This window comes from Caretta caretta, chromosome 14 (genome assembly GCF_965140235.1).
Source record: "Caretta caretta isolate rCarCar2 chromosome 14, rCarCar1.hap1, whole genome shotgun sequence".
In the NCBI taxonomy this organism is placed as follows: domain Eukaryota; kingdom Metazoa; phylum Chordata; order Testudines; family Cheloniidae; genus Caretta; species Caretta caretta.
The window spans coordinates 14,190,362-14,205,211 of record NC_134219.1 but is presented as its reverse complement, the minus strand read 5'-3'; the positions used below and the strand labels follow the sequence as shown (position 1 = coordinate 14,205,211).

The 14,850-nt window shown below is 49.7% G+C and overlaps 1 protein-coding gene across 4 annotated transcripts in view; it reads right to left on the bottom strand.

The window, feature by feature from the left end:
- Positions 1 to 14,850, bottom strand: part of RAB37 (RAB37, member RAS oncogene family) — a 66,960-nt gene that overhangs the window by 20,827 nt on the left and 31,283 nt on the right. Inside the window, exon 2 of one of the 4 annotated variants that reach the window (XM_075119259.1) lies at positions 9,440 to 9,550. In XM_075119259.1, coding sequence (XP_074975360.1) covers positions 9,440 to 9,550 — 111 coding nt within the window. Of the gene's footprint in view, positions 1 to 900; positions 1,053 to 9,439; positions 9,551 to 14,850 lie in introns of those variants that run through there. The other 3 variants (XM_048818072.2, XM_075119256.1, XM_048818069.2) reach the window with 3 other exon arrangements.

The window sequence follows — 14,850 nt, the reverse complement described above, 5'->3', positions numbered from 1 at the left end:
GGGAAGCTGGCAAAAGGACAGAACTGACAGCTGCCAACCGCCCTTGCACTGTGCACTCTTGGGTGCGGGCCTCCATGGCAGCCCTGCTCTCCCTGCCTTGTGAAGTCCCATGGGCCCCCTGCCCTTGTCAGACATGAAGCCAAAACCCTTGGGGTTGGTTCCCACCTACTCAGGTTGTGCCCAGCCAAGAGGTGCTTTGGATCAGCTTCCCTCTCCCGGCCACGGGAACGTATCCGCCCCTACAAGGGCTGCTGCAAGGGGTGGGAACCGCTGGACGCAGCCCCCGGGCTAGGCCAGCACCAGCCTGCGGGGAGGGGAGAAGGGAGGGCAGGGGAGGGCACCGTCCCCCTGTGCTCTGCACACGCAGCCACCCCCACCCTGAGCTTCGGAGGGGATCCCTGAGACCCAGGGCGCGTCTGACAGGCCGTGGGGGAGCGGGGGGGGGGCGCGAACCTGGACCCCAGCACGTCTCTCCCCCGCCCTGCCCCACTGGGCCCTTCGCCAACTGTCCCCGCTGCAGAGATGCTGTCAACACGCTGCCCGCCAAACCGCTCGCTTCCTCCCGAGCGCAGCTCGTATCTCGTGAGCCGGACCCGGGCTGCAGGGGGAGCCGCGTGCACCAGCGAGCGCTGCAGACGGGGAAGAAAACCGGCCCCACACGAGCGTGGCCATCGCGGGAGAGGCTCCCCCGCCAGCCCAGGCTCCGCGGCAAGTGGGAGCGGGTCGGGGGGGCCGGCCAGCGCTGGGGCTGAGCAACGCCAGGGGACCCCTGGGGAGCAACCCGCCCCCACGCTGCGCCGACCCCTCCTGGCCCCCGGGGCGCAGGCAGCGCGGGGCGGCTGCCCCCTCCGCCCCGCGCCCGGGCGGAGCTCCCCACCCGCGGCCGGGGCAGGCTCCCACCTTGCAGGCGAGCTCGTAGTCCTGCCTGAGCGACGGGAACCGCTCCCGGAGCGCCGCGGGGCACCCGTTCTGGGCAGGAGCCGCGGACCCTGCCCGGCCACTCATGGTCCCAGGAGCCCGCTGCCAGGGCAGCGAGCAGGAACTAGGAGAGGCTCGGCAGCGCCCGCCCCGCTGCTCCTCCTCCCCGCGACCCGCCCCCTTCCCGGCCCCCCTGCGCTCTGTGCAGGGACCCGACCGAACCCGAGCGAGCCCAGCGGCCTCCCGCACCAGTCAGCGACAGCCGGGCCCGGCCGTTGCTCTGCGGGCTGCGCAGAACCGAACCTCGCTGCGCGTTCCAAGGGCCGAACCGAACCCCAGCGCCCCCTTCCCCGGACCGAGCAGCTTCCCTCTCCCAGCCCGTGCCCGGACCAGACCCAGCGGTGCGACCCAGCCTTCAGCCAGAACAGAACCCGGTCCCCTGCCCGGACTGGACCCAGGGGTGCCACCGGGCAGCCTCCAGCCAGAACGGAACCTGGTCCTCTGCCCAAACCGGACCCAGCGGTGCCACCCAGCCCTCCTTTCCCCAGGGCTCAACCAAGCCCCTGTCTGGCCGGTCCAGTTCTGTCCCCTTCACTCCCCATTCAGGTGCCCCATCTGTCATAAATATAAAGGGAAGGGTAAACCCCTTTAAAATCCCTCCTGGCCAGAGGAAAAAATCCTCTCACCTGTAAAGGGTTAAGAAGCTAAAGGTAACCTCGCTGGCACCTGACCAAAATGACCAATGAGGAGACAAGATACTTTCAAAAGCTGGGAGGAGGGAGAGAAACAAAGGGTCTCTGTCTGTTGGTATGCTTCTTTTGCTGGGGACAGAACAGGAATGGAGTCTTAGAACTTTTAGTAAGTAATCTAGCTAGGTATGTGTTAGATTATGATTTCTTTAAATGGCTGAGAAAGGAACTGTGCTGAATAGAATGACTATTCCTGTCTGTGTGTCTTTTTTGTAACTTAAGGTTTTGCCTACAGGGATTCTTTATGTTTTGAATCTAATTACCCTGTAAGGTATCTACCATCCTGATTTTACAGAGGGGATTCCTTTATTTCTATTTACTTCTATTAAAAGTCTTCTTGTAAGAAAACTGAATGCTTTTTCATTGTTCTCAGATCTAAGGGTTTGGGTCTGTGGTCACCTATGCAAATTGGTGAGGATTTTTACCAAACCTTTCCTAGGAAGGGGGGTGCGAGGGTTGGGAGGATTTTGGGGGGAAAGACGTGTCCAAACTACGTTTCCCAGTAAACCCACTTAGAGTTTGGTGGTGGCAGTGGATATTCCAAGGGTAAAGGATAAAATTAATTTATACCTTGGGGAAGTTTTAACCTAAGCTGGTTAAAGTAAGCTTAGGAGGTTTTCATGCAGGTCCCCACATCTGTACCCTAGAGTTCAGAGTGGGGGAAGGAACCTTGACACCATCCCTCTTCTCCTCCAGCTCAGCCACCCACCCCACACTCCATCTTCCCCCCAGCTTCTCTGGAGCCAGGTGAAGGGGGGCTTGGTTTGACTCCCATGGGAGATTTAGGAGAGCCAGGTGAGGAAGGCTTTCCAGCTGGGCACAGTGGACCCAGCAGGATCAACTCATCAGCCTGCATCCAGCCAGCCAGAGCCCAGAACCACAATTGGTTGTAGGCTGCTGCCCAGGGAGGTGTGGGCCTGTCCCATAGAGAGGGCCTTAGGCACTGGGAGGTGAGCGGCCTCAGCCAGTGACAGTCATTGTGTGAGTGGCTGCAGGCTAGTAAGGGGGACAGCTGCTGGCTCACTTGGAGTGGAGGGACCCGGAGAGCAGGGGCTGGGGATGTATTGCCCTGTGCATGTCTGTATGGACATGCCTTGGCTGTGTGCATGTCCAGCTACCTGGGTGGAGGAGAACATATGGGAAGCCTTCAGATCACACACAGGCCGCTACCTTCATGAGAAGGACTCCTACTTTTTGGTTTGTTCTCAGAGCTAAGACATCCACCAGTACACACTAGAGACAGGGCTTCATTTGTAATGAAAGCGGTGCCGGAGCTCAAGCAATTGTTTTACATTCATAACTGATGCAGCAAGCCCCGAGGTTGCCGGGGCTCTGAATTGCCAAGCCCCGAGATGCCGGGGCTCTGAATTGCCAAGCTCCGAGATTGCCGGGGCTCGGCTCTGGCCAGCCCCAAGGTGCCGGGGCTCTGAACTGCCAAGCCCAGAGGTGCCAGGGCTCGGCTCTGGCCAGCCCTGGCACAAATCAAGCACTGACTAGAGAGGGACATGAACCGAAACCACAGAGCTGGATTCTGATCCAGATCCAAACCTCGTCTCCCCAGAATGGGCTGAAACCACACCCTGGCTCTGAAACACCCACAGTTGTGGGGGTGAGGGAGAGCGTGTGTGTCGGTCTGATCCTGATTTTACCCAAGCTCAGCTCATTCTGCTGAGCAGGGGAAGCTGCCAAGAGGGTCATGAGCCCACAGTCTCCCTTGAGTTATGGTGAATCTGTCCGGCCTTGAGCTCTGCCTCGCTCCTTAACACTGTCTCTGTACCCCCCCACTCTTAACTCCATGTCTTAGTTCATGCTGCCCCATGACTAGATAGCCTCTCTCTGCCAGTCCACCACAACGCTTCCCTCTTCCTTCTAGTCCCTCATTGAAACACACCACTGCTGTCAGATTTTACTCTTGGGAGATACTATGGGGATGGGCACCAACCTAGGAGAGAGAGTATTTCATTGATCAGTTACGACTCTGTCTGCTCCCATCCTCATGTCCCGTCATTTGATTACCATCTAAACGGGAGAGATGCAATCTGCTTGGGGCGGAGACCTCCCTGAACTCTGTTTCTAAAGCACCATGCATGGCTGTAGCACTGAACATATTAACCTACTCACCGTTCTCAGCAGTCATTAAATTGCCCTACTGGGGAACCAAATTAGGCCAACTTCACCCTAGCTTCACACAATGAATCCAAAAAGTTAGAGACTGCTTGAAGGTAGCTTTCTGATCATTCATGGATGATCTGCTGCCTTCCCTCCAATGGTACCCCCAACACATTCAGCAAGCAGAGAGCAAGGAAGCATGCACCACCATGGATAGCAGACATCCTCTCCAGGCGAGCGGAGCAGAATGGAATCCAAACAGCCATTGATTTAGGACAGCCCCCAGCTCCCCTCCACCCCTAGTCCCCGACCTGTCTGAAGACTGCCTGGGATAACAGGGGAGAGATGGAACAACCTGGAATTCTCCCTTACCACAGTCTTTTCAAAACCCTATTGCTTCCAGTCAACCTCAAACTCATTTACAAGGATATTTAAGAAAGATGATGAAATTAACTTCATCTTATAGAAGAAGTTGAATGGGAGGGAAACCTCCTAGCCATATACTGGCAGGGCACTGAGGGGAAGGGAAAGAGTGGGGAGGATCATATAATCCTCAGTTGATACATTAACCTTGCAACTTGCTGGTCTCTCTGGTTGTATAAACATAGCAATGAAAAGTGCTTTCATTCCCTTCATGAATCAGCAATGGAGCACTTCGCCAGAGAATGGGGTGGTAACACATCCCACTGGACTCATCACTAGGGGAAGAAAACAAACCACTAACAAAGGAGCAATTTCTCACATCATGTAAACCAAGGATTCCAGCTAGCTGCTGACTCTGGGCAAAACCCTGGGACCTGAGATGAGGGTGCCCATCCTTGAGTTCTACACAGGTTTGGTCATTCCTCACCTGCACTAGATAGATTCCAGGACAAGACTTTTCTCACCCGGTGGAAATCCAGTTTGAGAGCAACCTGAAATCTGGCATTTTTCAAGCCTCAGGAAAAAACAAAACAAAAGAGAAAAATCTCTGGGATTGAAAGGAAAAGCTGGCAAATGCGACTTTGAACATTACTTGGCATTTGCCAACAGTGCCCCGATCACTCTGCATCTGGCTTGCATCCCTTCCTCTGAGCCTTGATCTGTCTAGTCTGATTATACTGCAAGTGCTTTGAGGGCAGGGACTGTGAATTCCTAACCATTTGCACAGCATCTAGCACCGTCCTGATTGTGGCTCATGGGTGTATTTGCAATACAAATATTAACTAACAGTGATTCATAATTTTACACCTGGGGAAACAGTCACAGAGAAGTTAGTGACTTGTCCAAGGGTACACACAATCTTTGACAGAGCCAAGAACAGACACCAGGTCTCCTGACTTCCCCTTTTGCGTTCTGACCATGACCTCTTCCCTCCACACCCATCAGACACTGATCTCCTTCAGTCCGAGCCCTGGCCACTACAGATTAAGAAACAGGTTGGAACGTCTGGCTAAACATTCAAACTCAAACTGAAAAGGGTAAATATGATCCTCTAACACCTCTGGGGTCTAATTCAGCTCTCATTTAATGGGGGAGGAGAAAGGGAGAGGGGCAGAGCATGGGAACAACAAAAGGGATCTCACAGGAGCAGTGATGTGTGAAAGCAAGGAATGTTTTCCTCTTTGTGAGACAGCAGTGTTATGTTACCCAAACACTCCACTTTGCTAATGCATTTCAGGTGATGCCCTTTGTACAGAATCATCTACATGGTAATTATTAAGAACTAGTCCTCACTAGAACAATACCACAGGCATTCTGACAGACAGGGCCAGATCCTCAGTTGGTGTAAATTGGTGTCGTTCCATTCAAGACAATGTACACAATGTGAGGACAATCTTGGAACAGATTCTGCCCTCAGCAGCGCTGGGACAATTCACTGAATGCAATGGGCCTGATCCCACCCCAGTGCACATCTGGAGTAGTTCCACTGAAGTCAATGGATTTACACAAGTGTAAAACTAGTTGGCATGAGACCAAAAATCAGGACTTGTCTCCAACATGCAGAAGTTATGCTTTCACTGGTCTACAAACTAAAGGACGAGTGCAAACGCAGGGTGGATGGCAGAGACACGCTCCACGCAGGTGTTTCTGTTACCATGCTCTCGCTGGTCTCCGAGTTTTGTTTTAGCCAAGACTTCCTCTACCCCTCAGGAGAGAATAGTTTAGGAACCTGTATTTCCAGTCTTTGTAACTGTACTGAAGAATATGCACATGGAACATGTACTCACCGGCCAGTTAAACTGAACACAGCTGAGGTCATTTGGGTGGATGTATTTCAGATGATCTAAAGCGATTAAAAGCTCCCACTGAGTGCTGTAATAAGTGAGGATTTAATAATACCAGGAAAGATTATGACGGTCCCCAACTTTGGGTGATAATTATGTTCTGCAGACCTGAAATTCCTCCTGCAGTTTCAAGTGAATAGGTTCTTAACCTTTTTGTCCTGAACTCTTCAACAATTGCCACACTCCTCCCCAGAGAGGGTTGCATTTCAGTGGTGGGCGAAGTACTCCTTATACCACTTCTATGTATGGCCCAATCTTGTCCTTGTGGGTAGGCTCCATGCTGCAGCAGGGCGGTGGAGGGAGATGAGACCAGAGCAGTGCATTTTGCATGTCAGTTAGAGGAGTTATTCTATCAGTGCTGGAAAGGGAGGGTCAGGGAAAAATGTCCCTCAGAACTCTGGAGAAGTTTGGATCTAGAGCCACATCTGAATGACCCAGCCCAGCTCTATAATTAACGTATCCTAATCCCAGCACCTGTGGATTTAGGGGTCATGTGGATTCAGACAGAATTCTAGAACCCAGTTTCCTGGGTCAGGAGGCTCTAGTCTCATGCCATGTAAATACAACCTCTACTCCTTTGTGGTGACACAGCCGGGCAAGCGATAGCAGGTGATGAAAGGAACACACAGAGCCTCTTGCATGAAGGAGGGATGTTTCCCTTTGTTCCATTGCAACAAAGGAACACAGGGAGGAGAATTTACATAGCTATTGTGCTCCCTGGCTGGGGACAGACGAGAACCTGTTATCGGCCAAACTTATCTGCTCTTCTGATTTGCATTTTGGAAATGTGACTGATCGCTGAACTCTCTCCACCTCGGGAAACAAAATGGCCAGCAGATCAGTCACCAGCTCTACAAGGCCTCTGTAAACGACTTCCCCTTAGTTCTCACCAACACTATAAGAGAGACAGGGTGGGCGGGGTAATCTCCCTTATTGCACCAATGAGCTTAAAAAATGGAAATATTTTGTTGGTGGAGAAGCTGGTACAATAAAAGAGATTACCCCACCCACCGTGTGTCTAAGATCCTGGGACCCACACAGCTACAACAACACTGCATACGACCACAAGAGGGCAGGCTTACTCCATTCAGCCTCTAGGCATTTCCTGCACTCCTAGATCATTTTTCATCTCTGAGACACAGCTGACCATGAGGTTGTTAGGAGCCAATTATGATTATTCCCTCGGTTCCTCAACCCCATTTGGAAAAGGAAATCCCTGTTATTAATTGCTACCTGCCACCCAGACAGCTTCATCCTCGCCTCACTGAAGGGGAATAAGGGATTAGATCAAGCATGCTTATCCAGATGAGAACACAACCATCAGGGGAGATACCCCCCAATACTCAGTCTTTAAAGGTAATGGAAGCAATTCAGGCTTCCAGGGCCTTGAGTGAAAGTGTCCACGGCTCGCCAGCGCAAGGGATTAAGCAGCATGTACAAAGCTATAGTCTCCCAGTTGTAGGTGCAGCAGAGAAGCAGGCAACAGATCCAAAGAGAGTCACTCTGGAAATTGAACTGGGCCACTGTAGGAGTGAGCTTTCCATCAACATGCTGTGTTTCTAATTCAGAGAGAAGGGGTCTGGGTTGCCTTTAGGCCTCTGCCCCGTAGAGGAAACAGGTGCAGGCCAAAGGGTATTTTCTGTCTGTACAGGATGGCTGAAATGCCAAAGGCCATGTCAGCATGCAGGCAGCGCTCCGGTGTGCAAAGGGAAAGCAGGTGCATGGTCTCCAGAGGAGCCAGCAGAATATCCTTCAAAATCAGTCCCAGCACATGGGTATTTCCAGGAATCTCGTGGCATTCCAGCAAGGTTCCAGAAAGCCTGATCCTGCACCCTGGGTAGTACGAGGAACCCTGAGTCGGGCCTCGGAGTCAAAGAGATTTTACACAGCAATGGCACGTTGAGGTTGTGAATATGGACACAGAAAGGTCAGTGGGGCCAGAACTTGCAAGGTCTCCACGTGTCGGACTGCCCCCGAGATGAGCAAGAGTCTGTATGCACTGTGTTTGCAGGACTGGGTCCAGGAAACGCAAAATCTGGGTTAGTGGTTGCTTTATTTTACCAGAGCAGTGCAGCGCTACTGGACCATACTGGTGAATCTGGATCAATTTGTTCCAACGGGAGCACCCTACTGATAGACGGAAAATGTAGATATCAACTATATAGCACAATTATTATTAAGTTGTCCCTATTACCATAGTACCCAGGAGCCCAAGTCATAGCCCAGGGCCCCATAGTGCGAGGTGTTGTACAAAGGCAGAACAAAAGTGGCTGTATAGAGTCACACGCTCAGTGGAGTTGCAAGTGTCTAACTGAGAGCAGAATTTGTTCCACTGTGTCTATGTCACTCTATAAAGGCATGTATATTATAATGTTCTTGGAAGCCAACACTATAATGGAACACGCAGCTAGACTTCCTCTATAATCCCATGTTTTCACCAATTCTTACCTTTCCTGTACATTTACCTTTTGGATTCACTCTGACTGGTGTGACTCAGGTGAATTTCGTTGAATTGAGTCCGATTGGTCAGCCCAGAGCAGCATGCGTCAGTGACACAATACCCTTTCCCCAGTTTTTGTAAATTGATTTTATCTGGATAAGTCACAAAACACCTAAACTCAACACAGCAAACCTTCGCCGACAGCGAGTTCTCAGTGAGGCAGACTCACTGACAAGGTTGGAGGGAAAAGTTAATATGCAATTTGAAAAGTGCCACCTTCACGCATTCACAGCAACAAGTGTTTTTGCTTTTTTGGGACAGCGTTGGGCAACTCCAGCATGCAGCGCAGCTTAAGTCTGTGTTGCCACACATTGTACAGCTATATAGAACACAACCAGGTTTTCCCCTACATACAGGGTGCTGCTCTTTAAACATACAGAGAAGGGAACATCTACCTAGTTAATAAATACGATGTCCATGTCTATAGAATTTCACTGGTATGCCCCTGGCACCCACTTTTCTATATTTTCATGGACTCCAGCCAAGAGGCAAAATCTTATTTTGATCCATCCTCATGTTTCCCTTAGCCCTGTTTTCAGATGGCCAGCTAGATCCTCCGTGCATGTCACATCTCTCTCTGATTTTGGTTCAAACTTTCTGCAAACAGCACATCACTGCTATTAGAGGAAGCAAATGTAAACAAAACAAAAAAAACCATGCTTTACGTGGAGAATTTAATGCCTCTGTGGCTGACGTGCGATTTCGATACCGTGTAATACTGGAGTTATCTTTGGATGCCACGTTTTCAGGTGGCTCTTCTGATTGCTTACTGTCCTCAGACTTGTATGCTGCCATGGTAAGTCCTATATTCCTTTTTTTTTTTTTAAGTCAATACCACTTCCACTAATGAACGCTCAGCTGCAGAAGAGCAGAGTAGCCAAAGATTCAGCCCTTACCGTAAATCCGATGCCCACAGTGGCAGAAAAAGAGCCGGGAATGAACTTGCCCTGGTCAAACTGAACCAGCAGTGATGTCTTCCCCACTCCACTGTCTCCGACCAGGATAGTCTGTAAGAATCAAAGAGAGAGCCATTAGCATCCCCCGACAAGTGACTCAGGAAGCTGAGAACTGCCTTTGCTGTCTGGAACTCTGCAGGCTTCTCCAATACGTATCCTCTGCGTGCTGCGTGGGGAAGAGCACGGCAGTTCCGCGCTCCTTTTCCCCATGTACCTACAGCTGGGTTATTTGTTGCTTGTGAAGTGGCTGGATCCCACTGAACACATTCTGAACTGGTGTAAATAGCTGCAGCTCTGTTGAAGTCAGTGGAGTGATGCCAATTTCCACAAGCTAAAGATCTAGCTCCTAGCGTCTGATTCTGCCCTCATGCTGGTTTTACGCTAGCTTGACTCCAATGACTCCGTTAGTTACTCCTGATTTACACCAATGTAAGTGAGATCAGAATCAGTCCCATGGCGTCTCTGAGGGATCCAGGCAGCAGCAAACACCCAAATGATGAAGGTGGGGGGATCTGACCCAGCTGACTGTCGTTAACCCTCAAGCACCAGGGAAATGGAAAGCTCCATTCGGAGTCCTTAGCCAGCACTTTTGGGCCAGAGACCACGTGGAATCACTGGGCTCAGGAGACTCACTGCAAGTCATTAGGAGTTGGGCTCCTGAATCTCTAAATCACTCTTGGGACTTAGCCGTTTAAACCACCTAGGGCTTGCAGTGCTGAGCAGCACAATGCCTCAGCACCTGTAGAAACCAGGGCCCAGCACACAGACTTCAGTTCACCCTCGTCAGTTCATCGCAGGTGGTGCCTTGCATCTCCCGGGACCAGTACTGTGAGTGCGTTAGCCACCAGTATGGGCCTGAGCTAGTGACCATGAAGTACAGGGAAGGAGTCCCATTGATTTCCATGGGTGCTGGATCAGACCCCCAGAGCTGCAGCCCATTGGAGTCAATGGGAGTTTTAGGGGGAGCTGGATCATATCATGTGTGAGAAAAGATGCGGGTGTGCATAGGAGTAGTGGGCAGATGTGGGTATGTAAAGAGTCTCTCAGGATCATGCTAGCTCCTCACATCCTAATATTCTCCAGGGAGCCCTCCTCCCTCCTTTTGAAATGCGTCCCTCACTCCTCTGTTCTGCTGTGGCCCTGCTTTCCTTTGTTCCTGATGGAAGGGAAGAGGTGAGCAGGGCTCACAAAACAGTAGACCCTGAAGCCAAGAGACCGCTACCCTCTTACACCCAACCTTCTTGTTCCTCTTTTCCTTGGCTTTAGGGGCACAGAGTTTTGTGAAAATCCAACCGCATCTGGCTATGTGGTCACAGCGTCTGATCAACAGCTTTCATGTGCAAATAACGGCTCCCGCTAACACAGAGGCTCCTCAGAGGAGAGGGTCAGCCCTACTTCCTCTTTCTCTGCCTCTGTGGTGGGGACCCTATTCCGCATGGCTCTCCTGGTGAATTCTCAATGATCTCAGAAATAACTGAGTTCAGACAGGAAACCCATCCAGTCCTGTATATTAACTGCACAGAGCAGCACTACCCAGAAGCCAGCCCTAGAGATGGAGAATTATGATGGCTCCCTGGGCTTCTCTCCTTTCAGATTCAGCGGGATGCCACCATCCCACAATAAACTCCTACCTCATGGCCTGAGAAATGTTAAATAACAGAGGACTTCATTTAAACTGATTCACTCTCTCTGGGCCCTTCCTTTTCTCTGACTCTCTCCAATGTCCTTCCTGAAACCATGGTTCAACTCTGGAAAGTGACCCCATACAAATGCGGGGTGCCATGTTTATTCCGATATTTTTTCCCCCAGCTGCAGCCCCTGCAAACTCAACCTAGGATTCAAAAGTTAGGCTAGATTCTCTCCTTCTGGCATATCATCACCAGTAATAAAAGTGCTGCTGGCCCTTATTTACCCCCATGCAATGCCACCATCTTCAGATTATATCCTCAGTGATGCTTGATGTAGTGTATATAATAGTGTAGTATCCCTTTAAGTGGTTGGGAGCCCTCTAATGATGCTCACCATGTTCTGTTTTAGAAGCCACCAGAGCCCAGTTGGATCAGCAGTGTGTTTAGCTATAGTGAGGCCTCTAATCTTATGTACATTCAGCAAATACAATTATTTGGTCTCCACCGTGCCCATGTGGTTCCTTTATTTTATGTTTGTTGCCTGAAGGGCAAAAACACCCAACATCCAGGTAACCTCATATACAACTAGGTTTGCATAGGTGTAACTGATTGGCTCTGTATTGGGAATTTAGCGTTAATTTCTGATGATGCACAAGGAGGAATAGAATCCAGACCCTCCAGTGCCCCGTACCTTAGCCGTGCTGGCTTGGCAGGGCTAACAGGAGTAAACTAGGTAGTAAAACCTTATTTTTGTCACCTACAACTCGGACACTGGAAGGAAGAAGGTGTCAGTTTTACATGCTCTCTTTTTAGAGCAAAACTGGATGTTAATGACACCACCTAGCTCTGATCTAGTGCTTTTCATCCATAAATCTCAAAGGCCCTTAAACTGGCCGCCAGGAAGTTTAGACTTGAAATTAGACGAAGGTTTCTAACCATCAGAGGAGTGAAGTTTTGGAATAGCCTTCCAAGGGAAGCAGTGGGGGCAAAAGATCTATCTGGCTTTAAGATTAAACTCGATAAGTTTATGGAGGAGATGGTATGATGGGATAACATGGTTTTGGTTATTAAATATTCATGGTAAATAGGCCTAATGGCCTGTGATGGGATGTTAGATGGGGTGGGATCTGAGTTACCCAGGAAAGAATTTTCTGCAGTATCTGGCTGGTGAATCTTGCCCATATGCTCAGGGTTTAGCTGATCGCCATATTTGGGGTTGGGAAGGAATTTCCCTCCAGGGCAGATTGGAAGAGGCCCTGGAGGTTTTTCGCCTTCCTCTGTAGCATGGGGCACGGGTCACTTGCTGGAGGATTCTCTGCTCCTTGAAGTCTTTAAACCATGATTTGAGGACTTCAATAGCTCAGGCATAGGTGAGAGGTTTTTCGCAGGAGTGGGTGGGTGAAATTCTGTGGCCGGCATTGTGCAGGAGGTCAGACTAGATGATCATAATGGTCTCTTCTGACCTTAGTATCTAGGAATCTATGAAAAAAGAGGTCGGTGTCATTATACCTGTTTTACTGATGGGGTAACTGAGGCATGGGGAAAGTGAAGTGACTTGTCAAAGGTCACCCAGCAGCCCAGTGGCAGAGCCAAGAATAGAACCCAGCTTTCCTGAGTCCCAGTCCAGTGTTCTGTCCAATAGGGAACTCTGAATCAGGGAAAGCAGGGACTTGAAGCTAGTGTCTCCCACGCCCCAGGTGAGTGCCCTAAGACCCCCCCCACACACTCCACCCCAGTTGTATTGCAAATACATTTTATAATGTTTTGGTTTCATTCTGTTGCAGAATAAAAACAAACCTCGAAACCTCGACATTTTTCGCAAACTGGAATCTTTGTTTTGCAGCCAGCCCTAGTGCTCCCAGCTGTCAACTCTCTCCAAAGGCATCGTGCGGGATCGGACCCACAGGCAGTACACGTTTACTCTGAAAAGGTGCACCGCATTTTGAAAGGAAATTGCTTCACCCAGCTTCCCACCCCTTTTGTGTTTGCTTTCGATGAAGACAGGAGTGGTTGAGATTTGCAGGCACCAATGTTCTCAGATACTGAGCTCAAAGTCTCAAGTGGGAGCGTTCGCAAAAACTGAATATTACATATCTGCACAAGAGTATTCGGGCTGGAAGTCCTTGCACGCTCATCTAATCAGGGACCAGAAACAACATGACGTGACTTATCTGATCAACCAACCACAATACAGCTCAAATAACCAATATTCACAGAGAACTGCCCAGGGTCAGGCCAAAAAGTTTTCCAAAATTACCCCCAGAATTGGACAATGGATAAATGAGAGGAGATTGCAGCCTGTTTGTGGAATATCCAAGGGGGGAAAAAACAGGCTACGTTCATTATCAATTATTTTCTCAGCTCTAATAGTGAGTGTAAGGTAGGGAAAAGACCAAAGAAAACTCCAGGATCGAAATGCTACAGTTACCATTTATTTTTCTCTTTCTGGCCTCTGTTTAAAGCAAAGATGGACCCCATGCTATAAAATCCAGAACTGAGTCCACATCGAGATTTTGCATTCTCACAAACTTTGAGGATGGTTGGATTCAGGTTTGTGCTTCACTCCCTTACAGAGCGAAGGGCAAGCCACCCAGTTTGGAGTTAGGTTTCAGAGTAGCAGCCGTCTTAGTCTGTATCCATAAAAAGAAAAGGAGTACTTGTGGCACCTTAGAGACTAACCAATTTATTTGAGCATAAGCTTTAGTGAGCTACAGCTCACTTCATCGGATGCATTCTAACACGGCTGCTACTCTGAAACCTTTTGTAGTGATAATCAAGGTGGGCCATTTCCAGCACTTTACAAACTCGAAGATAGCTGGGAGTGCTGGTAGCGTAGGGCCTGAGGAGGGAGTCTACATTGCCAGACAATCCTGCTGTCAGGGTGCCAATGCCTGAGATGATGGGGCGTCCAGGATTTCCAGGTTTATGGATCTTGGGTAGCAGATAGAATACCCTTGGTCGGGGTTCTAGGGGTGTGTCTGTGTGGATTTGTTCTTGTGCTTTTTCAGGGAGTTTCTTGAGCAGATGGTGTAGTTTCTTTTGGTAACTGCCAGTGGGATCAGAGGGTCCTGGCTTGTAGAAAGTGGTGTTTCGTGTTCTCTGTGTATATAAAATCTCCCCATGATATTTTCCACGGTATGCATCCGATGAAGTGAGCTGTAGCTCACGAAAGCTTATGCTCTAATAAATTTCTTAGTCTCTAAGGTGCCACAAGGCCGCCTTTAATTTGGAGTTAGATTCCCTTCCAAAAAGTTAGAGTGGGAGCTGGAACTGAGGTTTTGCTTCCAACCTGTCACTAATTGAAAGGGAAGCTGCCTTGTGAACTTCGATTATATTGCAAAGAGAAAGTCACAATTTAAAAAAAAAATCCTTACATGTAATAAAAATAGTTAACAGGAAAGCTGCCATTTCAACACGGCTAGAGAAACAGGAAGAGCAACTCAACATGTTGTGATAATATTTGGCAATTATACAGTGCATTCCATCTTCATAGCACTGCACAATCGTCTGCTGGCTTAGCTGCACAATCCCCCCCTTCCACTCCCCCAGGAGTAGGAAAGTAACTATTGTCAGCCTGCATTTTACCGATAGGGAAACTGAAACATTAACTTGAAGTGACTTGACCAAGGTCACAAAAGGAGTCAACCAGCTCAGTTCTCCCCTGTATCCATGCTCCACTTGCCACAGAAGAGCCAAAGTGACTTCACACAGCAAGTCAGGGGC